Below are 25,587 nucleotides of genomic sequence, written 5' to 3' on the forward strand. Positions count from 1 at the left end.
GACTAAAATGTTTGCCATGCGCTGAATAGAGGTTTTGAGCAGAGAAAAACCCTGTTAATAACACCAATCACAGTAGATTGTCCATTTACCAAGGTAGATTTCCTGAGATTGCTGGACATATGCCCTGCTGTCTTCTTAGAAAAGCATCTTGCTCAGAGGAGATACATGATAGGCACCAACTGTGAAGAGACAGGAATTCTACTGACTGGTGGAATCTTTCTATGAGTGGCTGACAAAGAAGATGCCGCCACAGGGGAATCTCCCTCGGCACCTCCGACAAGAACATCATCAGTAGATCCAGAAACCATTCTGCTTGCGGCCACAGAGGAGCTACTAATGTTATCCGGAGATTTTGCAAGCTAATCATCCTGTTCAGTACTTGGCGGATTGAACAAAATGGAGGGAAGGCATACACCTCCAGGTTGTGCCAGGCATGTTGGAATGCATCCTCCGCCAACGCCAGAGGATCCGGAACCACCGAACAGAAAACCTCTAGTTTCTTGTTGAACCGTCACGACCTGAAGGGACCACTCTGTGCCTAGGACCTGATCCCGATGACTGAGCTTTTGCCTGGGATATACCTGGCTGAGAATTCCACTGAATTGTCGACCGCCCACTGGTGAATCTCGATTGTCAAAGCAGGAAGTTGACGCGAAACCAATCCCCCTTGTTTGTTCACATAAGCAACCATCGTGGTGTTATCTGACATGAGAACCACAGAATGTCCCTCTACCTTCTCCCAAAATGCCTTCAGACCCAGAAAGGCTGCCTTTAACTCCAACACGTTGATATGTTGCCGTTTGTCCTCCAAACTCCAAAGGCCCGAAGTAATGAGGCCGCCTAAATGAGCGTCCCAACCTGCGAGGGAGGCATCTGAAAACGGAAGGAAGTCCGGCGGCAGAGAACACAGAGGAACACCTTCCAAGAGATTCTGATCGTCCAACCACCAACGAACATCTTCTCTCACTTCTAGGGACAGAGGAACCCTTATCAGGGGCGAGTCCCCCGCCGGAGACCAGAAGTCCTTTAGTCTCCACTGCAGAGACCGAAGATGAAGTCACCTATGAGGGACCAGCTTCTCCAGAGAAGATTAAATTCCCAGAAGAACCTGCCACTGATGAGCTGACTGATCTGGTTGCGACAGAAAGTCGAGTGCCACTACTTGGAACTTCTCCAAACTCTGATCCGACAGAAAAACCCTCGACGCTGCTGTATCGATGACCATGCCTAGATAAAGAATTCTTTGACTGGGTACAAGACTTGATTTCTCTAGGTTCACCAAAATGCCAAGTTCCAGACAAAACCAAAGCAGGCAATCTCTGTCCTGCAGCAGCTTCTCTCTGGAACTCGCTAACCAACCAGTCATCAAGGTACCTCAGCAGACAGATCCCTTGAGCATGAGCCCAAGTTGAGACGAGAGAGAAGACCCTTGTGAACACCTGAGGGGATGTGGTTAATCCAAAGCACAGTACTTTGAACTGGAACGCCTTGTCTCCAAGAGAAAAGTGAAGGAACTTCCTGGACGATGGATAAATAGGGATTTGGAAGTACATGTCCATTAGATCTATCAACAGCATGAAGTCGTTTTCCCTTACTGCTGCCAACACTGATCGCGGGGTCTCCATCTTGAACCTTGTCTTCCTGACAAAATGAATCAAAGTGGATAGGTTGATCACAGGCCTCCAACCCCGATGCCTTCAGCACCAAGATGTGACTGTAAAACCCCGGAGTTGGACGCATCGCTTCCTCTATTGCACCCTTGTCCAGCATTTTCTGCACTTCCTCCCGGAGAGCTAAGAACTTCGGAGAATCAGGAGAATACACTCATCTGAGCAGAGGTCTCTCCGAGAGCGGGGGCGAGAAGTTGAACGGTAGTAGATACCCCACTCGAAGGATATCTACTACCCACTTCTCCGCCCCATAACTCTGCCACTTGGCCCATTGTCCCGCCAGGCACTCCCACCTGTGGCAAAGGAGAGGGAAAGGTGCCCAACCTATCAATGACCCCCCTTATTGCTATCCCTTGAGCCCCTCCTTGGCCTGTAAGAGCGGGGCCGAAAGGGACGTTGGTCATCCGACTTAGGCTGAGACGATGAATGAGAGGCTGAGACGATGAATGAGAGGACCCAGCCGAAGCTGAACTTCTAGACGGCTTACTAGGCAACGATCTCTGCATTTGTTGCTGAACAGGAGGAGGGGGACATCTCCGAGAATGGAACTCCGACTTAGAGACAGCCTGATACACCAACTTATCCTTCATGTCAGCTCGCCGCCAGTGTATCGTGTCCTCGAGCTCAGTCCCAGGAAACAGGAACTGAGAATCCAACAGATCCCCATTCCTGAGCGCCAAGGACTCAGGGTCAACTGATCTCGCCATCCTGCGCACTGCGTCTCTTCTGATCAGAAGAAGATTAACCACAAATTGTCACTAAGATGAGCAAGATAAGAAAATGCCTTGCCCCCAGACTGTAACAAACTGGCAAGAGAAGATGCACTCACCAACCCTTCTGCAGACCTGTCAGACGTAATCTTGGCAATGGCCGTCGACCACAAGTCTAACCACGACAATGTCTGGAACATGGAGGCTGCCCATAGACTCCATTGCTGAGGCATCCTTCAATGACAAGGACGGCACCACTGACCTCACCTGCTCCAAAGTCAACCCTGGCTTGAGATATATGACGTCTGGGTTAAGATGTTGAGGCAACAAGCAGACAGAGTTTGTAGCGTAATAGTACATAATTCCTATGCCTTGTGAGGGGTGGAGGAAGCAACTTGGAAGAACTCCTTGACCAAAGAGATCTGTCCCGGTCTGCCACAGAGGCGTTCACCTTCTGCAAGACCAACTGGACATGCCCCGATAAAGGAAGCTGATTAGACAAATTAGGATCTTGCGTAGCCCCCAGCAAGGCTTCCAAGCAAGGAGTGAAAGATGACCGAGCCTGAGTCCTACTCTCTAGATTGTTGAACCCACGAATGAGATCAACAACCTTGGTAAAAGAAGACAAAAACTCTTGTGTCTCCCCCTCCTGCTCTGACAATGACGAGAAGATGATGCAGGCTTATTCAACACACCTTCCTCGTGCAGACCAACTGCAGACCCAGCAGCCAAAGAACCTGAGGCACCAGCCAACACAAACACCAAAGACCTGTCTGGACTGGAGCCACGTCCTGCGACGAACCAATCACAACACTAGGAACACTACTGTGAACACTCACAATAGATGACTCGCATATGTGTCCGTGCGGAGCAGACACACGTACGTGCGACAGAGAAGCATTTCAAACTCTGGAAGCAGAATGAGAATTCCTCGGAGTCGAACCACGAACAACATCATCGGGAGGGGAAGGCGAACACCCCGGCTGCACCACTTCCACATTAACAACTTTCGATCTTTTCACAGGCACCTTAAGATCCTTACACAACGAATAGGCACTGGAGCAGAAGCAGCAGCCAAATCACCAACTTGCATGCACATTCAAGACCCAACACTCGTGTCCCGAAGGAGCGGACGATGCAGCAACAGCAGATTGCACAGGGAAAAGAGACAAAACACTAACACTCTGAAGAACACAGACGTGCAGCTCTTCACTCATTAATGAAGAAATAACAAAGTCCTTAACCCTCCAATGCTCAATACACTGATGCAGTGGACATAGAGGCAATGGAGGGGAGGAAGACACCACTCCTTCCTTACACACCCTCTTGGTAGGAGAGGGGGGAGGCAACGCAACACGTTTGCTCACAGCCTTCTCAGTAGAGAAGGCAACAAATCTGTCCTTCAAAACAGAGTCCTATCTCTTAAGAACCACCTGACATAAAGCCTCAGACGGATCTGCAAGAGAGGATGCAGATGACACGGATGGAAGAGGATACGTCCTGGATGGCAGCGATGATGTCATGGGAGCAAACGATGACAACACAGAGGAGCGAGGCAGTGCAGCAGCCCTAACTGATGACACCGATGTAGCAGGGAGTGACGTCACCGATGGAAGTGACGTCACCAACGGCGCTGAGAGAGACATCATAGCCTCCTCCTGACCCGAGCTAGCAGCAGGCCTCACTGGCGGAGCGATAAAATGATACCCAGGCAGCGCACTACAAAATGGCTGACTGCGGGCACCAACGTAGAGAAGGCCAGGGGGAGGGGAGGAGGTAGAGCTGGGGAGGCCTGAGAGGGGGGTTGGGGGGAGCCCTCAACAAACCCTCCAAGGAGGGTGAACCCCGTAGACCAAGCGACACCCAGAGCACCACCATTTTGGACGGCTCCAATTCTGAAAGAGAAGAAACTGATGAAATAGCCTCCTCCCTCCAGGAAGCAAATTAACCACCGAGGGAGAGAGAGTGACATCACACATTAAATCAACCTGAGGGCCTCCCGATACTTCCAACGACGAATCGATGGAAGAAAAGGAAGGAGACACAGGCACACAAACTCTAGCATCATGGGGTGTGACTGAGGGAGAAGACAAAGCATCTAGACAAGGCAGTGAAAACCATTCCCATGAAGGAATAGTCTAAATTCTGCGATGCTCCCTCTTACTATAAAATAACTTCCACTGCGATTTAGACCACACACGACATTCCGGGCAGGGATTCGTTACAGTACAGAAATTAGCACGACACCTACTGCATGTGGAATGGGGGTATGTAGCCGAAGAAGCCAGGAAATGAGGACACGGGAAACCTTGAGTCCCTGGGCACATACGTTGGCGAGGCCGTGAAGATCCAGAGGAAGCCATAATAACACAAACACAAACAAGCATAAGAGCAAAAACGGGCAAAACAACCGAGTTGGAGGGAGAGTAAGCAACCGCATTGCTCACCCAGATGGTCAAGAAAATGACTGAACGTGATATACGTAAAGTAGGTGTGCGGTCTTTGACCGGTTTTCACCAGATACACGCGCTTGTTGCCAGATCTCACAGATTCCTTGCTTTTCAATCTTTGATTGTTTAACTGGATCCAGCTAGGTGCTAGAAAGTTATCTTATTGTTGAGACCGAAAATTTGTTCACGTATGAACAATAAAAAAATTCGCAAACAAGTTACTGTTGCAAAATGGGGATGATGCTCCAGAGTTCGTAATTCACTGGTTTGCTTAAGTCAGTGACGTACCCTCTTTAGTTCTCAATTGTTGCTTTTTGGTTTGATTTATAACTTTAACTTCTTTCTTCCCAGCTAATAGTTAATATGAAATGTTTGGAAATATGCATCATGACTGTACATTCATAATGCTTGCACTGACTTGTACTGCTTGCATATCTCAATAGCAGTTTTGCCAACATTTGCAAAATACTGATCAAGAAAATAAGCTTACTGTACATACAGTCTTAGTTATTGAAACCATGTCACTGAGGAGTGGTTCAAAATTTGCACAATCATTTTCTGAGGAGTGCTGTTAGGTCTTGAAGCAGTACCATAAGCTTTCCATGTAATAGCAACTGAACTACACATATCTCTCCACCTGGTTTTGTCAGGTATGAATTCCATCTCATCTTGATTATAGAGTAATTTCTTTTATATATAAAATTCAGGAAACTTTGTCCAGATCTGTACAAAATCACGATCTTGAAAATTTTACCTTAACATAATAAAAATATGATGCAGTTGCAAAGTATTAAAATTTTTAAATAATTTTTGACAGCATGAATACACTTTTTTGTACATGCAACTTCCCCGGCAGATATATACTTAGCTTATGTCTCTGACGTCCGACAGAAATTCGAATTTCGCGGCACACGCTGCAGGTAGGTCAGGTGATCTACCCCCCTGCCGCTGGGTGGCAGGAATAGGAACCATTCCGTTCTAGAACCAGATTTTCTTTGTCGCGGTAGTGTCAACATATGTTGTTGCTACCTCCTGACTTGATTTTCGTTTTTCATCGCCATCGATCTTCTGGGCTGTCTTTTGCAGGGAAGTACTGGGTTTTTGGTTCGGCATACGCTTTTATTAACTTTTTAATGAATTTGACTTCGAAAATTTCGAAGAATATATGATGTGTAACTACCGAAATTTTCGGTAGACACTCACATAGTTTGCAAGAAAGGGAAATATTAATATTTATTCATTAATATGTGTAATAAGTGTTAGAATTGATTGAGGAAATATACGTACTGACTTCCTACTTTAGGGAGTCAGTAAAGCATTTAACTAGATACGTTTCTTTTAAAGTTTTTTGGATACTCGTACTAACGAGCAATTAGAGTATTAATAGTACTAGTAGTGTTGCATCCTCATCACCTTCTTACTTTGCAGAAACTTCAAATTCATAATTGCAATTTGAAGACAAGGATTGTGGCTCAAAATGCGAGCTATTAAAAGGTAAGAAGTGATTACTAGTGTTCCCCATTGCAGTGGAGGGTGCGTCTGATCGGCTCTGTCTCGCTCTCAGGCCTAGACCTCTTTCAAGCTCCCAAGCCCAGAGGAGAAGGAATGTCGAAAGCCGTAAGGAGGTTTCAGAGAATCCCCACCGGTCAGGCGTCCCCTCGGCAGGTTCTGTAGAGCGTCCCAGACTGCCAAGGATAGCCATTGAAAAGGCATCCTTAAAAAAGTGCGTCTCTTCATCTTACATCCGAAAAGACGAAGAATGTATATGGTTGGAGTTTGTAGGATCTAGCGCGTTCTCTGAAAACTAAGAGAACACTGAGCAAGAGCCAGCCAGGAAGCCGTGTTCCAGCAAGCTAGCGTGAGCCACGTTCCAACAGCCAGCAGCGAGCCGCGTTCCAGAAAACAGACTAGCGCAAGCCGCGTTCCTACAACCAAACGCGAGCCGCGTTCTAGCAACTGAGCGCGAGCCGCGTTCCAGAAAATTTTTTCTTGGCGCAAGGCGCCTTCAAAGAGACGAAGCGCCAGCCTGGCGCAAATTGCGCCAGAAAAACAGACGGCTAGAGCAAGGAGCCTTATAGTACAGTGGCAATCAGAACGATCCTTCCATTGAACGTTTCCGGGCAAGAGGCTCTTTCTAAAAGGGGTCTAGTAGGCGCTCGGAACTATCAGGGCGCACGGGACCTTCCACGCAAGCGGAACGTTACAGGAGCGAGTCTCCTTTCTAGCGTGCAGAACATTCCAGGCGCGCGGAACTATCCAGGCGCAAGGAGCCAGGCACCAGAATATTCCAAATCTTCTTATGAGAGAGAGGTCAGTCGCGAGGCTCCTCTTTGAGTTTTTAACTTGAGCAACTTTCCCCTGGCAAAGGTGCAAGATGTCGCACAGGCGGCCGTCGCTTTTGTCAGAAGGATTCTGATACTAAGAGAAGCCATTTTTTCATTATTCAGAAGACTCCTGTGTTTGGCAGTTCCTCTCAATGCAGACTCTCTCCTTCATTCATGCTCTTCCCTCGTTATGAAGAGGCAAGAGCTTTGGGAGTTTTTCTTATAAGAATCTCATCGACGTTTGGGTATGATGGCGGATAGGAAATATCTACTTCCTTCCGTAAACCCTACAGATGAACAGGAATTCTGTCTCTTCTGCGACTTATGAGGAAATCACGAAGATTTAAAGAGTTCCTGGATTAACTTCCTTCCTTAAGGAGATATATATACTCTTTCTATCGTTCTATTAACGAAAAGAACGAAGACAGTAAAAATTTTTCCTTTCTCTATCTGCCTCGGCAGGGAAAGAAGGTAGTAGAGTATCTGCTGTATGAGAATACGATACGGCAAATCATAAGCACATACCGTAGTTACTTCTTTGCTGAGCAACTCAATTACCAGTATCCTTCCAGGAATTTCCTAGGAAGGACTACGCTTAAAGGGATTGTTAAGACAACACCTACTTAGCTTCTAGATTTATCGAAGTCTTGTTTCGCTTAAATATGCATTAATAAGAACTTCCTGAAGTTCGATAATAATTTTATAAGATTCTTTATTTAATGGAGTAGCTGGCAACTCTGGAAGAGTAAGGCCAGACGGCTAACGGAGACTGCTATCGCGCCTTAGAGACCAACGCAGTAGACCAACGCAGTAACATGTAGGTGTCGGTCATGAGTGGTCGGTTACATGTCTCTCTCCTGCGGGATGGAATAACTAACCGTGTCTCTCCCCTACAATCGCGGTTTTAGCCTCGGATTGAGGGGATAGTTAAGCAAACATAAATAAAATATTGTCTGCCTTTTGCTAAGAAGCTTTCAATAAGAAAGATATTACAACATTTCAATGCTGTTTACCGTAGGTAACATTATTAAAGGATTCTAACGCAGCGGAACTTTATACGTATTATATGATGCTCTCATGCTTACGAAAGCATGGCTTATTAGAGTACATGCTTAGTGAGAAGATGAATGTAGTAGAAGAGAATTCACTTTAAGACTACGGTATGGTCAAGTCTTATGCACATACCGAGGTTAACTACAGAATTCCTAGTATCCTTACAAAGGTTTCCTAGATTAATGCTGTTTACCACAATGTGACAGTATTATAAAGGATTCTAATACGGCAGAGCACGATATAATACAATTCTCTCATCCTTTCGAGAAACGCACACAACCTTTTTAGAATCGGATATTGCTCAAGAGAAGATGGGTGAGTCGGATGGGAAACATTCTCTTAGTGGCAGAAGTTGTTTCCCTGAATGGACTATACTACGTATATAAAAGTTTTTTCCTACTAAGAACGGAATTAACACGTGAAGGATGTCGGGTACCATAAAGACACAGATGTTCTGGCACATAACCTTAAAAGAACTAGAAGGAAGTGCCAGCCTGGCGCAAATTGCACCAGAAGCGCCAGCTTGGCGCAATGAGCCAGAAGCACCATCCAAGATATTTTCTCGTTTTAGCGAGTTATTAACCTAAGAGTCCAGTAGTGGTTGGTTTGGTGTTTGCTTCTCACCTCGGTGGTCGCGGGTTCGATTCTCGGCCATTCCATTGAGGAGTGAGAGATGTGGATTTCTGGTGATAGAAGTTCACTTTCGACGTGGTTCGGAAGTCACGTAAAAACACCATACAAACAAACAAACAAACCAGTAGCCTCTCGGAGGCTCGGTAACGGCAAGATTCGTTCCTGTTTTTGTTACCCATTTAATCGGAAAGGGGTCTCTTACAAGGAATGATGAAATGATTTATTTTAATCACGTAGGCCAATTCCACGACTCTCTCATATCGCAAAGAGCATCGAGAATCTCTTTTTTCGCCCCTGTTCGTGTTAACAAAAGAGAACCTATTTGGGAACAGACACGGAACGTAGCGATCCTTAAGAGGTTCGATGCAAGATTTTGCATGTCCGTGAGAACCTTCTCGATCGAAGATAATAACTGTTAACGTATGTCTAACATTTATTGAAAAGAGTTTTGAGAACCTGCGGAAAGTAAAGTCTTCTTCATAGATCTCTTCGCAAGGTAGAAGACGAACAGGCTTCCTATAGACTGCTTCCTTTTCCTCGAACCAAGAGAGGTAGCAATATACGACATCTTTAATTTAAAGAAGGGGAATAAACTTTAGTCTTTTTTCCCCTAGTTATAAATTCTTAACAGATATTAAGATAAATGGGCGTCAAAGGAAGAGAGGATGAATGCCTCATTTTGGCCTTAGAGAGGTTGGATTCACAGAAGTCACGTTCTTCTCACAGCATGTTTCGTAAGGCTTTTCCAAGAGTATCTGGATATTCTATCAGAATCTATTATAAATAGACCTGAAAAACCTCTCCACTCGGAGTCTGTCCGCGTGCAGACTGACCAGAAGTAGACATGAATGAGAGGATTTTTCAAGGTAAATGACAATAGTCATGGCTAAGACATAGAATTGCTGCAGATCGTGCTAGATGGAATGAGGAAACTGTCCTCTTCCGATACCTCTGTGAACCACATAGCGAGGTTCTTTCTTCACTTTCAGAGGGAAGAATCACCTAGGTATATATCTGCTATCAAAGAACGCAGTAAAAGGCTATACTCTGTCTCTACAAGGGGAATTAGAGATAACAGAGGATTAAGATCTTCAGGATCTTATACGATACCGCAATACGACAAGAGTAGGATATCATGTACTTCCAATGGGATCTTTTTGTGGCCACAGATTCCGTGTTCCGACAAAATGGAACTGCTCCTCATCAAACTTCTTTGAGAAAGTTTATGAAGGAATTCTTTGTTTCTCTTAGCCCTAAACGACCAAGAAGACAAGTGAATTTTTTGTGCATTGGAATCTCGCATCAGATTCAATGGAGACTCGGCAATGGGTTCTTGCCAGCATAGTATGTCTGGCAAAAGAACTAAAACCCTCTATTCCTGACGCAACGCTTTCAGATAGAAGTTTCGTTGCCCAGGCAGGGTACTTACTTTTTCATCTACAGATGGTTTAATCGTTTGCCTACAGAGTCTTCGGGGTGGGATGAGGGCTCGAAATGCTTCCCAGAAGGTATTCAGAAGGATACAATAAGAGCTAGAAATCAGGGTTCCGCCCAATTTCAGCTCTGAGTCTCCTTCGACTTCCAGACTCCTTCCCTTCCTTCGGGCAAGGATAGGGAAGATTCTGCAACGAGGAACCTCATCAACATGTAAGAAGAGATCTCGTTAGCAAAGGAAGTATTCACGAAGGATCCTCCTTGGAGGAAGACTCTTCTCTCTCGTATTATTAGATATCCTGTCGTCTACTGGATGTAGCTGACTACAATCACCTCCCCTTGCCAGGGGCCAAAAGCTCAAAGGGGAAGAATTTCTTCCACCCTTCTCCAGTCTCTTGATAGACTATGTGGTTGTTCAGGACTTTCGGACAATGTAGCGCCAGCCAGGCGCCAAATGCCAATACAGGCGAAAAACGCCAGAGGTGGACAGTTCCAAGGAACTCTGTCATGGTCGGATACTGAGAAGGAGCGGGCCTCCAACCTGGCGCATTTGCCAGAGGCGAACAAATCGGACAGATATAAGAGTGTCCGATGTGGACATCGCCAGACAGCCTAGAGACTCTTCCAAGCTCGAAGCTCCAGCAAGTGTGGAGGAGCCAAGCCAGGCGCGAGGCGCAAGCCAGGCTCTAGAAGCCAGCCAGGATTGAGGATCCATCCAGGCGCAAGGCTCCTTCCAGTAAAGAGAAACCTAAAGCTCTGTCATGTAAGAGGGCTAGTCCCCATTGATATGATACAGGTAAGGCTCTGCCATGTAAGTGGGTCAGCCCCCATTGGCACGATCCGAGAAGGCTCTGTCGTGTAAGCGGGCTAGCCCCCATTGACATGATCCAGAAGGGTTTGTCAGTCATAGGTCCCTACCTCGCTGAAACTCTTGAGGCATGCAGACTCATAGACTGTAATCATGAAGTCTTCTGCCAAGCTCCAGGCGCAAGGCGCCAGCCAGACGCAAGGCTCCAGCCAGGCGCGAGGCGCTAGCCAGGAGGGAGGAGCCAATCAGGCGCCAGCCAGGCGCGAGGCTCCAGCCAGGCTCTAGGCGCCATTCAGGCGCAAGGCTCCAGCCAGGCGCGAGGCGCTAGACAGGCGCTAGGCGCCTGCCAGGCACGAAGCACTAGCCAGGCTCCAGGCTTCACCCAGAAGAGATCTATATCAAAGAATGCCCTGGCCTTCTTTGAGACAATGTGATCTCCTAAGCACTTGACAAGTGCATTGATGATTCCTTCAAACAGCTGAGAATTAAAAGCGCATGAAGTGCGAGCTTTTCCGAATTCTTGTTCTTTCCTTAACAATATGTCATAAGGACATATTAGCTGTCACATACGGGAGATGCAACTCTGTGTTGACTTCCCATATCCGAAGGATGTCAAGATAACCTACGAGAGATTCTTCTCTCTTGGTTGATACGTGTCTGGGGATACATTGCTGGGATAGGGAGCCGATACTGATCCTTAACTAGTGAGTTAAATTTTATTTAACGTCGTGTTTTTTCTTTGGGTTGTTTGAAAGGAGTTTGGGGATAACTCTTTTCAACTTAAGCACTAACCCTTGTGTTAGGATCAGGTGATCGGGATCGGTGTTGTGCTCCTTAATTATGCCACTAGGCATAGGCATATTGTCATGTAAGAGGCTCTGTCGAGTAAATGGATAAGACCCCATCGACAGACCCACAAGAACTCTTAGCCATAGGTCACATCCTCGCTGAGGCTCTTGAGGCGAAGCAGATTCCTAGGCATTAGCCATGGAATCTTCCGCCTGAACAAGTAGGAACCAAGGTTTTATTTATTTATTACCTACAATGTATGTTGTTTACCTGTCTATTCAGTAAATAGTTGTCTCTTACCCACCACCAAGGGTGTCAATCAGCTAAGTATATATCTGCCGGGGAAGTTGCATGTACAAAAAAGGGATTTTGACGTAGGAAAAATCTATTTCTGGGTGATTGGCTCGTGTCGCCCTATGAAAGTATCCTTAATATCATTCTTTCTAGGCAAAATTAATCTAAAATTACCAGAGAAAAACAAAATTAAGAAAATGTCAGTAAAACTGACTCGCTCACTCTATAAAAGAAGTGTCGGTATGAGAATAGGGGCGAGTGGGAACACTACCACGAGTCATTCACCATTTAGACCTTCCAATTTAAAATCCCCACCAGAGAGAGCTGATACTAAAGGGTGTTGCGGCCGCTACTACTACTACTACTACCGACGCCACGGACAGCAGCGCCCCTAGCGGTCATCCTTAATTTATGAACATCTTGTCCTGCAGGGTGGGTAAACAAAGACAGGGTGGGTTTCATAGGGCGACACGAGCCAATCACCCAGAAATAGATTTTTCCTACGTCAAAATCCCTTTTCTGGGCTCAGCTCGTGTCGGCCTATGAAAGAGTACCAGAGAAACAGACAAGATGGGAATAAGGACAAATGAAAATCAGTTGTAAAAATGAGGTATATAATATAAGTGAATCAGGGACATTACAGAATACAAACTAAGTACTTAAAGCTAACTTATCCTAAACAATGACATGATAAAGAAAGCAAACAATATAAAGTACTTAAAATTAACTTATATTAAACATAGTAATATCCAGTAAGCAATGTAAATTAACACAATAGATTCACTTAAGTAAGATATTTACATAATATACAAACACAATGTGTCCTACCCTAGCATAAAAATAAGGGTAGGGACACTGAAGTACATTATAAGTACATAGTGTGGATGTCCCTAGCAAAAAAATAAGGGACAATCCACCAATATGATCTCAGCGGCTAAGGCTAGAGTATCCGAGTAGCATGGCGATGGGGTGAGGCATGTTGGACAAGGTCGGTAGAAAGGAGACCTGGATCTATACTATGACTACTATACAGTATCAGGAGAAACAATGTTTCCCGCTGCTACTGCCGAAAATTTTAAAGATTCCAAGGACTTTAGGTAGTGACGTTTAAAGACTGTCGGAGATTTCCATCCAGTATACTTTTTAAGATCCTCAAAGTTCATATGTTGAAAGTAGTTAATTGAGGTGGCTACTCCTCTGATGTCATGTGCTTTAGGAAATGAATCAGGATTGGCTTGTTTAATGAAGTAAAGGATCTGTTGTCTAATTCCTTTTACTGATAAAGTACCACCTTTTTCTCTCATAAAGAGAGAACCTGAGGATCTTGAGGATGTGCGAGATAGAAAGGCTCTTAAAGTTGATACTGGGCAGAGAGAAGGATCTTGCGGAAGTGGGATGACTTTCCAAGGAGCCCACCTTGCAAGAGGATCCTCATTTTTAGCCAAAAAACTACAATCCGGAGCAAGCAGAACTTCTCCTGAAGGGAGGAATTCCACATGACCCGCATCTCTGGATAGAGCCGACAGTTCTGAAATTCTAGCTCCTGAAGCTAGGCTTAATAAGAATAACGTCTTTCTAAGAAGCATTATGAATGTACAAGACGAGTTGTCAGTATCTGAGGCTAGTTTGAGAACATCATTTAAGAACCATGAGACTGCAGTAGGCCTTTGAGAAGGTCTAAGTCTAGCACAGGCTTTAGGAATAGACTTAAAGTAAGATTCTGTTAGGTCTATCTGGAAACCCAACTGGAAGATCTTCTTCAAAGCCGATTTATGAGTAGTAATAGTGCTAGCTGCTAAACCTTTTTCGAACAAGGATCTGAAAAAGGATACTATAGCTAAGTTAACTGTCATGGTTGTAGTGTTTGATTCTTTCAGGAAGGATGCTAATTTTTTAACAGCTGAGTCATATTGTCTAATAGTTGACTCTCTCTTATCTGATTCCAGGAAGAGGATGTTTTGTGGATCAATGTTAGCATCTTTGTTAGCCGCAAACTTCATGAAGTCCATAAAGTTAGGGTCTGAAGAATTCCTGAGGAAGCGAACACAGTCCTCATTTGTACTGATTGTGACAGCTTGGGATTGGGAATCCGTTGAGGTCGGAGAACCCAATTCCAGAAGCAGAGGATACCAGTTGCTCTTGGGCCAGTCTGGAGCAATCAGAGCTACTAGTCCCTTGAAAGTCCTCAGCTTGCTCAAGACTTTCAAAAGAAGATTCACTGGAGGAAAGACATAAATTTTCCTCCACTGATTCCAATCTAACGACAGGGCGTCCGTGGCATAAGCCAGAGGGTCCAGGTTGGGGGCCACATAGCAAGGGAGCTTGTGGTTTGCTTGTGAAGCGAAGAGATCCACTTGGAGACCTGGGACTCTCCGGCATATCCACTGGAATGACCTGTCGTCCAGGGACCATTCTGATTCCAGAGGACCGACCGTGACAAAGGCGTCTGCTATCACATTTCTTACCCCCGCCAGGTGAGTGGCGGACAGATGCCATTTGTGTTTGTCTGCTAGTGCAAAGATGGCTATCATGACATGGTTCACATGTTTGGATTTGGACCCTCCTCTGTTGATGCAATGAACTACCACTGCACTGTCAAAACTAGTCTTAGATGAGACTTTTTTCGGGGGAAGAAGTCTCTTCAGGGTAAGAAATACTGCCATTGCTTCCAAGACGTTTATGTGGAGCTGGCGGAACTGAACTGACCAAGTCCCTGAACTTGCTTGAATTGAGAATATCCCCCCCACCCGGACAGGGAGGCATCCGTGTGAATGGTTAACACTGGAAGGGGATATTGAAGGGGTACTAGTTTGGCCAGGTTCTTCACTTTTGTCCATGGACGGAGCTGATTGCGAAGGATCTGTGGAATTACTGACAACTTGTCTCGAGATTTGGCGTTTGCTCTCGATCGCCAAACTCGGTTTATATCTTTCAGCCTTGCTTTCAGGAGGATGTCTGTCACTGAGGCAAACTGAAGAGAACCTAGGATTCTTTCCTGTTTCTCCTTGATGTTTGTTTGCATTTGAGAAATTGTTTCACAGACTTGGCTATTTCTTTCCGTTTGAACCACCGGAATTGACAGATTGTGGGAAGACAAATCCCATTGGATTCCTAGCCACTGAAAACGAGACTCTGGAGTAAGTCTGGATTTCGTCTTGTTTATCTGGAACCCCAGATGTTCCAGAAATTGAACTACCTTTTTCGTGGCTTTGATACATTCCTCGACTTGGTGCCCAGATCAACCAATCGTCGAGGTATGCTGCTACCATTATCCCTTGAGTTCTCAACTGTTGAACCACCACTTCTGCTATTTTCGTGAATACCTGGGGGCTACATTCAGACCGAAGGGCATCACTTTGAATGAGAACGTCTGGTTTCCTAGTTTGAAGCCTAGGAATGGGCGGAAGTGCCTGGCTATAGGGATATGATAGTATGCGTCTGTAAGATCGATGGAGCATGTGACGGCCCCACGGGAAAGTGAAGGTCCTTACTTGCGAGATGGTAAGCATTTTGAACTTGTCGCAACGAATGAAAGAGTTAGCCTTGACAAGTCTAAGATTACCCTTCTTTTTGTTGAGCCTTTCTTTGGCACGCTGAATAAGCGACCTTGAAATTTTAGATGCTTGACTCTCGCAATAGCTCCTTTCTGAAGGAGTTCCCTCGCGTAATCTGTCAATTCCTTTGATGGTTCCTGATAAAATGATTTGATTGGAGGGGGATCTTTGATCCAACTCCAACCCAATCCCTTGGGACACGATGCTCTGTGGCCCAGTTTGCTGAACCCCACCTGTGACGGAAGAGGAACAGCCTCCCTCCTATCTGGGGAGCCTCACTGTTGTTGGGCGGGTTGACCTCCGCGCCCTCCTCTGAACTGCCTTCCCCTTGGCGCTCTCCCATGTGCCACGCTGGCGAAAGTGGCCTCTCAGCTCTGCTACCCTCTCGAAAGCCTATTAAACGGTCTGGGTAAGCCTGACCTTCATACATAGAGTTGAAGGCCGGCGAGACTGCGTAGGAGGTTGAGGGTTGCGACTGAGGGGACAACAGGAGGATGGGTTGGGCCTGTTTCGAGGTTGATGGTTGTCCCTGTTGGGTAACTGGGACGGCCTGAACGAACTGCTGTTGCTGCTGATGTTTCTGGTAAGGCTGGAACCTTTTACCAGACTTCTTGAGTTTCTTACCAGCAGCTGGGGCGGATTCTTGCTTCCTCTTAGAAGAGATGCCCCATCTAGCTCTAAGGCTCTGGTTGAGCCTAGCAGCCTCGTGGTGCACCTCATTCACAGCGGACTCTGGGAAGAGGTCCGCCCCCCACATGCTGGAAGCCAGGAGTCTATTAGGTTCGTGCCTAATAGTGCACTCCTGCAGAACGTGCTTTCGGCGGTTCCTCTAGCTTGGAAGAAGTCGAAAGCATCTGTTTGAACTGTTTGGAGCTGAGACTTGGCCAGAATCTTGAATAGCGGTTCTGTGCCATACGACAGTGCCGCCATTTCAGTGATGATTAAGGAGTTGAGGGACCTCCCAAACCTAGTTCGAGCATCGAACTCTGCCTGAATCAAAGTATCAGGCAGCCTTGGAAGCTTTTCGCCAAACTGGTCCATTGCGCAGTCTGGTTTAAGCTTACCAATCGTGAATGTGGCAGGCAAGTTCTCCCACAATTCTCCAAAGGCTGGGAAGAGCGGAGAAGTAGAATCGCTTCCCTCAGCTGTGGCAGGGCTCATCCTTGAGGACTGCCTGAAGAGTCGCTTCCACTATTTTGGTAGCGAACGGAAGAGAAGCCTCCTCCTCCGTCGCAAAAATAGTGAAAGGACTCTTGAAAGCCTGGAGCTTAGTGTTGGTACACTCCCAGTCCTCCAGGCAGTGAACCCATTCCCGCTGTGCGTGCTCTCTACTATATATAGCACGTTTTCTCGGGAAATCTTGTCCTCCCTAGTGAGGGCCGCCACGGTCAGCTTAGCATATCCAATGAAAGGCTGAGTTAATCCCGGAGGATAAAACTCGAAGTCCTCAATTCTTCGAGTTCCACACTCCGGGACAGAGATCATACCGTCCTTGAATGGAGCGTAAGCGGCCACTCTCCATGGTTATCCATGGAGAAGGCTGGTAGCGACTCATATGGAGGTAGCTGGAGAATGCCAGCACCATGCTACTGGGGAGTCTTGTTGGATGAGGAGCCTGAGAAAGCCCAGCTACTCGGTCCTCATTCTCTCTAACTCTGTTAGAGAGATCTTGGATGGATTGGCCCGACTGACTAAGGGTGTTTGACAGCTGCGCAAACATCTGTTCAAACTTGGTTCCGAGGCGGAGACTGCGAGCCTACCATCTCTCCTACCTGTTGCATCACCACAGCTGAGAAGGCAGTGGGGATCAAAGGCGCTCGGAGTCCCGCTACTCCAACCGGCAGTTGCCGGAGTGGCTGTGTTGGAGGCCGGAGAAGGCATTGGCTCAGCTGGAGCGCGAGCCTTCTCCGTTAGAAGCCTTTGCTTCTAGAGCTCTTGGAGTACGAAGAGCTCGGCTTAGCCTTCACCGCGTCAGCATAGGAAGTCGAAGACTTCTTTACGAAGAAGACGACGACGACTTCTTGTTAGAAAGTCGTCTTGTTGAGGTCTTCTGTTCTCTCTGTCCCTTCACCTTTGGGGTACAGAGAGAGCGGGAGAGCGGGCAGGGATCTCAGATCCCGTAAAGCCTTGAAAAGAAGCAGTAGAAGGGACAGGAGAAGATCCAGGAGCGCCCAAGGAAAGACCTTGGGCGCCGACACACCTACCTCAACCAACAAATCCTCCGCCCCTACCGCCATAGTTCGATGTTCAGGTCCAAAGTTGCGACGTCTGGGACCGGCTCCTGCGTGGCCACGGACCCGAACGACTGCTGCACCTCTTGCTGTATGGAAGCGATGAGAGGGGCTGCCGAGATAGGATCAACGTAGCCTGTTGATTTGCCGCCGGGGAAGATCTGAACGGCCAGCTTCTTATCTAAGATGTACGGCTGGCCCTTGGCGGCGTTCTTCCCGAAGCCGCCCACCCAGCCTTCAGGGTTGCTAGGGCGACTTCCTTCACGGCGGCAGCCTGAAAGAGAAGGCGAAATGAGGCTTCTAGTGGCGGGGACGGGGCTTAACAAGCTTATGACTAAGTATTATTAGTAATACGATAAAGAAGTCTAAAATCGACTTACCCCCCCCCACCAGCTGACTGACAAGGGGTCATAGCAAATGGTGCAGGCTTCTGGGTGCCAGACGATCGTAGCGTTGTGGGTCGTGGCACACGGGGCGTGAGTCCTTCACTCATCGTGGGCGCAGGGGTCGTAAAGCGTCGCGTTACACCCCAGGACCTGACAGTTGTGGTAGCCTGTAAGTGGAAAGATACATTAGTATCAGGAGAACACTTACAGCCTAACAATTGCTCCGCTGCATGCCGGAGCGTGAAAGTTAGATTAAACCAGAGCCCCGCCATAATACGTGTGGTAACTAGGCGGTTGGAGTTGTCTAAGGCTACGCCGGAGACAAGAGAGAATATCCAACCAGGTGTGGTGGTGAGCCATGAAACCACGACGGAGAACGACGGAGATGGTATACACACAGTTAGATAATACTAAAATTCACCGTAAAATTAGGGTACATCCTTATATTTATAACGAAATATTATAAATAATTTTCCCCGTCTACTAGAAGAGTGCCCGGGTAAGAAGCAAGCTCTCCTCCTGTAGCGGGAAAAAGGCAGGATATAGTAGGCAAGCAATAGACCACTAGTCAGTGACCACCCTGCCCGCTGGCGGAGCCAGACGAACTATAACCAAAGGGCCCCGGCTGCTGCAGCGGAGGCTCCGTTCGTTACAGTAGGGGAAAGGTGGGACTGAGCAATGGGGGTTGGTTTCCGGCGTAACGCGGCGGGAGAGAGAGATGGGGGGGGCGTGGTGGACCTACTCCTCCCGTCCCACAACTACTTGCTCGGTGACCCGGTACCCGAGTGGTTGGGGGGGGGGGGGGGGGGAGGGGTGGGGGGGGGGACCCCCCCCAAAAAAAAAAACAGTGGTCGCCCTCTACCCAGCTGGGAGGGAAACTCCTGGCCTCCTCAGAGAAAGAGGGAGGAAGGCTACTGAGGTTGTCATGGTAACCAAGGAGTCCCCAGACCTCCCTATACCTGGTAGGGAGGGAAGGGGAAGGGTAAGGTGCTATGGAACACGTGACCGCAAGTGGCCTAAGCCGCGATAGCAACAGAACCGTTGGAAGGGCCACGTGAACCAGACTGTACCAAACACATGGGACATGCACCTAGGCTAGCTAACACCTAAATAAAACTAAAATCACATCGTAAAAAAGATGGAAAGACACTTTTGTAAAAGAAAAAATAAAAAAAGAATCCCGGAGGAGGGGCAAACTGTTCCGAGGAACAGTTGACTACTCGGAGCCAGCGATAGCCGATGAAGAGCAAGAGCCGGGATGCTGGGCCAGAAACACAGAATAGCCCTAAATACCAAACTAAGAGAAATGGTAAAAGGGCTGTCCTAGCTATAAAAACGATGTAAAAAACGATGAACGTGATATAGTAAGCCCATAAGTATAAGAAGTCCCAGTATGGAAGACCGGGAATTCTTAACATGAGGCGGCATGGCGCCGCCACGAGTCAACCGGGAAACCGTATATGACCTATTAGAAGGAAAATACTGGTCCCTGGAAGACTAAAATACGGTAAAATACTACTTATGAGGCACTTAACTTAGCCGATGCGATGGCAGCACGTTCCATGTTGAATAAAGAGATAAATCCAAAGATAACACTGCACGAAAGAAAAAAGCGTACAACGTGTACAGTCTAATAATTAAGGATGACCGCTAGGGGCGCTGCTGTCCGTGGCGTCGGTAGTAGTAGTAGTAGTAGTAGCGGCCAACACCTTTAGTATCAGCTCTCTCTGGTGGGGATTTTAAATTGGAAGGTCTAAATGGTGAATGACTCGTGGTAGTGTTCCCACTCGCCCCTATTCTCATACCGACACTTCTTTTATAGAGTGAGCGAGTCAGTTTTACTGATTTTCTTAATTTTGTTTTTCTCTGGTAATTTTAGATTTAATTTTGCCTAGAAGAATGATATTAAGGATACTTTCATAGGCCGACACGAGCTGAGCCCAGAAATGATGTTAGTTAAAGAATACAATAAGTTTTTGTACATACTTCACCCGGCAGATATATACGATGAATGGCCCACCCAGCCTCCCCTCAGGAGACAGGTGGAAGAGAAAATCTGGTTCTAGAACGGGAATGGTTCCTATTCCTGCCACCCAGCGGCAGGGGGGTAGATCACCTGACCTACCTGCAGCGTGTGCCGCGAAATTCGAATTTCTGTCGGATGTCAGAGACATAAGGTAAGTATATATCTGCCGGGTAAGTATGTACAAAACTTTATTGTATTCTAACAATATCATGTTTAAAGTAAATGGTAGACCAGTTTGCTGCGATGAAGCTGTATACATATGTGTACTGTGCATGAAAAGGAAAGGTGCAAATTAAAGGATTTAATTAACGAACTGCCACGAACACAGGTTCATAAATCCCAAACCAAAAAGCAAATTGGCATTTGCAATGAAGATTAAGGGGGAGAATGTACTACTTTAATGCAAGCTCTTACCTTACTAGCCAAGTACAGTAATAAAAAAACAGGAAAAAACCAAAAAAAAAAACCTAGAGTTGCCAGTGAACTTAGCTTCAATGAAAAGCTGACTTACAAGAAAATATAACAGCTTATTATTACTAAGCAATACTGCTTACAAACACCAAAATGTACCGCCAATGTACACATAATGCGCTATGCGCAAACTGAACACTTTGCGAAGCATATCAACCACTGTTTGCTCACTAATTCAAATACTACTATTGATTGTACGCATTTAAAATTCTTAAATAAGCACCCGTCCACATTAACGGGAAAATCATACCAACCTTATACTTATTAGATTTCCATTGTCAGAAATTTAGGAACACAATATGCAGGAGTAAAACCACTTAGCTCATAAGGAAAGTGAATCAAAGGTGAAATAAGCATATGCATTCCTCTAAAAGATAACTCACAGATACACGAATAATGAGACTGGTAGCTAGCTGCCTGAGACTAGGGGATCCACCTGTGCAGTATTTTTTATACCATTTTGTATTTTTTAAGAGGGAATTAATTACCTGGGATATGCCATAATCCTGAAAAGGACATTATAATTATGTAGTTGGTTTCTAGTGAAACAAAAACTAGTGGAAAAACAATTCTTTTAGATTTTCCATAAGGGCAGCTATTATTTAGGATGGGGTGTTGCTGTCTTTGATAGCAGTACTAATGGGTTCATTAAAGAATAAAAGGCTTTAAAGGCATATGGATTTGCTATTAACAGATGTGAGTTTGAGTATGTTAACACATTTAAGGAGTTCCTTGTGTGCTCTTCCTATTACAAGCATATCTTGTCATAAGCACACTACATACTTCTCTACAGACACTATGTGGACACTATGGTGTATCCCAGAGGTGGCATCCATTTTTATACAGCAACAAAATTTGCAGTAACAGCTCTCACAGAAGGACTGAGACAAGAGCTACGAGACCTCAACTCCAAGATCCGAGTTTCCGTAAGTGTTATTTAAATAGTGGTGGCATGAATAGCTATAACTTACAGAAAGGTTAAGGGTAACCTAGGAATGTCATGTGTTCTATAATTTACCCAATATTGGTGAATAAGTTTTGTCATCTGGGTGCTAACTAATTTGGAAAACAGTACATATATGTATTAGCAATAAATTAAGTAACTTCCATCAGTGAATTTGAATTAATCTTTTGTAGGACATTTTTTTTTTTGTAATATTTGAGTGTTAGCAAGTTCACTTGCAGCCTTTGTAAGTGTTTTCCCCCTTTGATGGAAGTACTTTGTGATTGTTAATTCTACATATGTAAAAAATATTTTTGTTACTTGAATACTGTATTTATTAAATTTGGGTTTCTTGGGTAAAAAAAATTCTACTATAAAAAAAGTTCTTTCTTGTAAGTAAAATAAGAAGTTGGAATTTAGAACATCATAATTTTGTTAAAAATTGCTATCCAAACTAGAAGCCCTTTTTGTAAAAGGTTGACAAATATGTTAGTTAAAAAAAACTTTCTTAATGTATGGCTTTAAGACCAAATTAAAATTAAGTCACTAATGAAAGCAAGTTTTTCTTTGTAATCAAGGCTATTAGCCCTGGATTGGTGGAGACTGAATTTGCCATAAGACAAAGAGGGGAAGAAGAAGGAAAGACAGCATATGCTACACTTCCAGTTCTCAAGGCTGAAGACGTAGCTGCATCTGTGTGCCATATGATATCAGCTCCACCTCATGTACAGGTAGGGTATACAATGAGGTACTTTACCAACACATATTTTAAGGAAAGAACTGCTAGTGGATTATATGTACTCCATTTCTGCATATTCGTTGTATATATCCTTAATATTTTGCCATGAAATGTAGTTTCAATTTCAGTACTACATACAGCAAACATGTCAAGAGATCTGAACTTAATGTAAGATTACATTGTCATTTATGAAATACATTAGGAAAGCTTACATGTATGTAAACATAAGTGCAAAGGAGAAAATAATCTTTTAAAATAAAAAAAATAAAATTTACCTGCCAATAAAAAAAAAAAGACCACTGTGTGGCTAGGATCTGTTACTGTTCGTTGGTACTCAGAAGAACTGACCGAAAGAAACAAATCAGAATGACAATCATACTTCTGCAGTCTCAGGCTTCAGTTGAAGGAACAATAGTCACCAATGACGATGCAGTAATTGCTAACCGCAATCACTAAAATAAATACTATTAAACTTATTATATTTTATCATTTTTTTTATAATGGATCTTGTAGTAACAATTTGATGCACAATAATGGTTTATTAAATGGTATCTTTACTTTCAAAACGGTATGTGGTAATAATATTCAAAACATGTTAATAACAGCTATACCACGTATGAACTAATTTTGGACTGGAGAGATCAGTTTAACGTGTACATTACAAATTTGATGTAACTTCCTTAATTTGAACAAACAGCAGATGTCAAGTACAGGCTCAAATCATTCAAGGAAAGTTTATAGTAACCTTAATACCAGCATTTTCAACTTCTCCCATTATCAAGTGTCTGAGACCTTTTCATTGGTTTGATAACAAATAGTTTCTGATTATATACACAAACCTCTCTGACCAATGAACTTATTCATCACATTTTTAATGAGATCTCATACCCTCCTCAAAACCATATTAAGCCATGCCATGAATTTTAGGAGGCATTTTTACATGATTTATCTATCAAATAGCTGCATTCATACTATTCATGTCTACCAATATGCATTACAAAATGCAGAACTGAGTTCTAAGCTTTTCAATCACTCTCAGTCTTTTCTGTCCTGGATTTCTCTTGGGGCCTTCTGTATGATATAGAAATGAGACTCCTTGGTTTGGTTAAAATAATATAAATGAGGATATATATTATAATACTCTTGCCTTTTGTATTAAATCTTTTAGCTTCCCAGCACTGCACAATAAGGGTTATTAACCAACAATGCTATTGCACTAATGGAAGAAAGGGAGAATTTTCCACCTTTACCATTCAAAGTCAACTAGTAGCAGGAACTGTAGTCACTTTTGCTATATGTCTCATGTGCTTTCACATTCCAGGAGCTAATAGTTGTATAGGTAGGTCTTCTGCCACCCAAGTGAGAAGGCCATATGCTAACCCTCTTTTCCTTTATGTAAGCCTTAGAACTCTACCCTCACCTTTTTGTTCGGGTAGAGGGGTTAGAAGACCTCACAAAAAATTCTTTATAATTGTTACAGGAGACAGTACTCTGGCCTACTACATCACATCCTCTTTCAGTAGAGCTTGTTTGAGAATTCTGGAACACTGTTTGGAAATAGGAATACACACGAGAGGTTCAAACCTTGTCAAACTCTACCAGATTTGGGTCTTCTGCAAGGAGCTCAATTAAGCATCTTGCATAGAGATCAAAGATCAGAGATGGCAATGGGAGTGACAAGGGAGGTGTATGGTTATCCCAGGGGCTTTTGCCACTGGCTGCTCATCGTTTCCGAGGCCTCGGGTGGATAGAGACCCATCACTGACTTTGCTTTTGGAATTGCTACTTGCCGCTGACACCTTTTTGGATGGAGACTGTATCTTGTCTGTTTTCCCATTTAGAGGGGCAAGCTTTACGGTCCCTGGACTAGTAAGAGGTGTACATACTTTAAGGTCCAAATACACTTTGGGAATATTCCTCTGGTTTATTTAGCATGGAGTGGCCCCCTAGTTCAAGGTCCTAATTTTGGTCTGGCCACAGCTTCCAGATGTAGTTATGATTGAAGATGCTTATTTACTTATTTATGGTCTTTCCTTAGCCATATTAATGATTGCTGTAGACCAGAAAATCACTTACCTCATTTTGATGTTCAATGATCAGAAAACCACTACCTCATTTTGTTGTTCGGTGATTGCTGTAGACCAGAAAACCACTACCTCTTTTTGTTGTAATTAAAAAAGTAACTTTTAATACATTACTTCATTTATAACTAGTAATATTTCTATTATATAATTGTACTTGTAATATTTTGTGTACTGTATAAACAAAACTTTTTTTTCTATTTTTGCAGATTCATGACCTTATTATCAGACCTACATGCTCCTAAGTTACAAGAGTGTAATTTGATTAGTAGAAATTTGTTTTGCAAAGCTAACCCAAGTAGATGCATATCTTTTCATTAAAATAATACATCTTTGCTTGTTTCAAGCCTGTGTCATAACTTTTCATGTATCACACATGTTATATCTGCAATAGTTTTCATTTAATACACGAGTTATAATCTTTGATATAAGTAGTCAATTGGTATTTTTTTAGATTTATTGTCTGATTTGGATATAAGAATTGAAAGGGTGCTTTGCTTAATGTAGTTGACATTTGTTTGGGTAAACTTAATCCAATGTATTTTCATGAAATATCCATTCCTGTATGTATTATGTACTATACAATACTACTGTTAAACGATGTCAATAAAATATTTTGTATCAAACAGCTTTTTTTTTTATTAAACACTTCATAGTTCTTTGATATTTAGTAAAGTAAATGAAAAAATGTCTTAATATTACTTACCAAAATGTTGTATCTATTTAACACTTATTTCAGTATTTATATAACACTTATTTCAATTTCATAAATGTAATAAGGGTGATAAGTGCTTAAGCTGTCATAAATCAGAAGGAATTAAAATTTTAGTTCCCACAGTCAGTTAATCAGCTAGTACATATATGGTTTCCATGATGATTATGTCAACAATAGACAAATGGAACCTAAAAGTATATGCACTCCAGTATTGTCATTTGATTTGTAGAGGAGATCACAATATCCTTTCACAATAAGTATACAATTAAGCAGGTC

The 25,587-nt window shown here is 44.3% G+C and overlaps 1 protein-coding gene across 1 annotated transcript in view; it reads left to right on the forward strand.

Annotated features, from left to right (window-relative positions):
- LOC135218378 (dehydrogenase/reductase SDR family member 11-like) overlaps positions 1-25,222 on the forward strand; it is a 40,947-nt gene extending 15,725 nt beyond the window's left edge. Inside the window, exons 5-8 of the mRNA XM_064254648.1 lie at positions 4,443-4,451; positions 21,627-21,759; positions 22,355-22,507; positions 24,806-25,222. Of these exons, the coding sequence (XP_064110718.1) occupies positions 4,443-4,451; positions 21,627-21,759; positions 22,355-22,507; positions 24,806-24,841 (331 nt within the window). The 3' untranslated portion in view covers positions 24,842-25,222. The remainder of the gene's footprint in view (positions 1-4,442; positions 4,452-21,626; positions 21,760-22,354; positions 22,508-24,805) is intronic.
- Positions 25,223-25,587: the final 365 nt, after the last annotated feature.

This window comes from Macrobrachium nipponense, chromosome 9, assembly GCF_015104395.2.
Source record: "Macrobrachium nipponense isolate FS-2020 chromosome 9, ASM1510439v2, whole genome shotgun sequence".
NCBI classification, from domain to species: Eukaryota; Metazoa; Arthropoda; class Malacostraca; order Decapoda; family Palaemonidae; genus Macrobrachium; species Macrobrachium nipponense.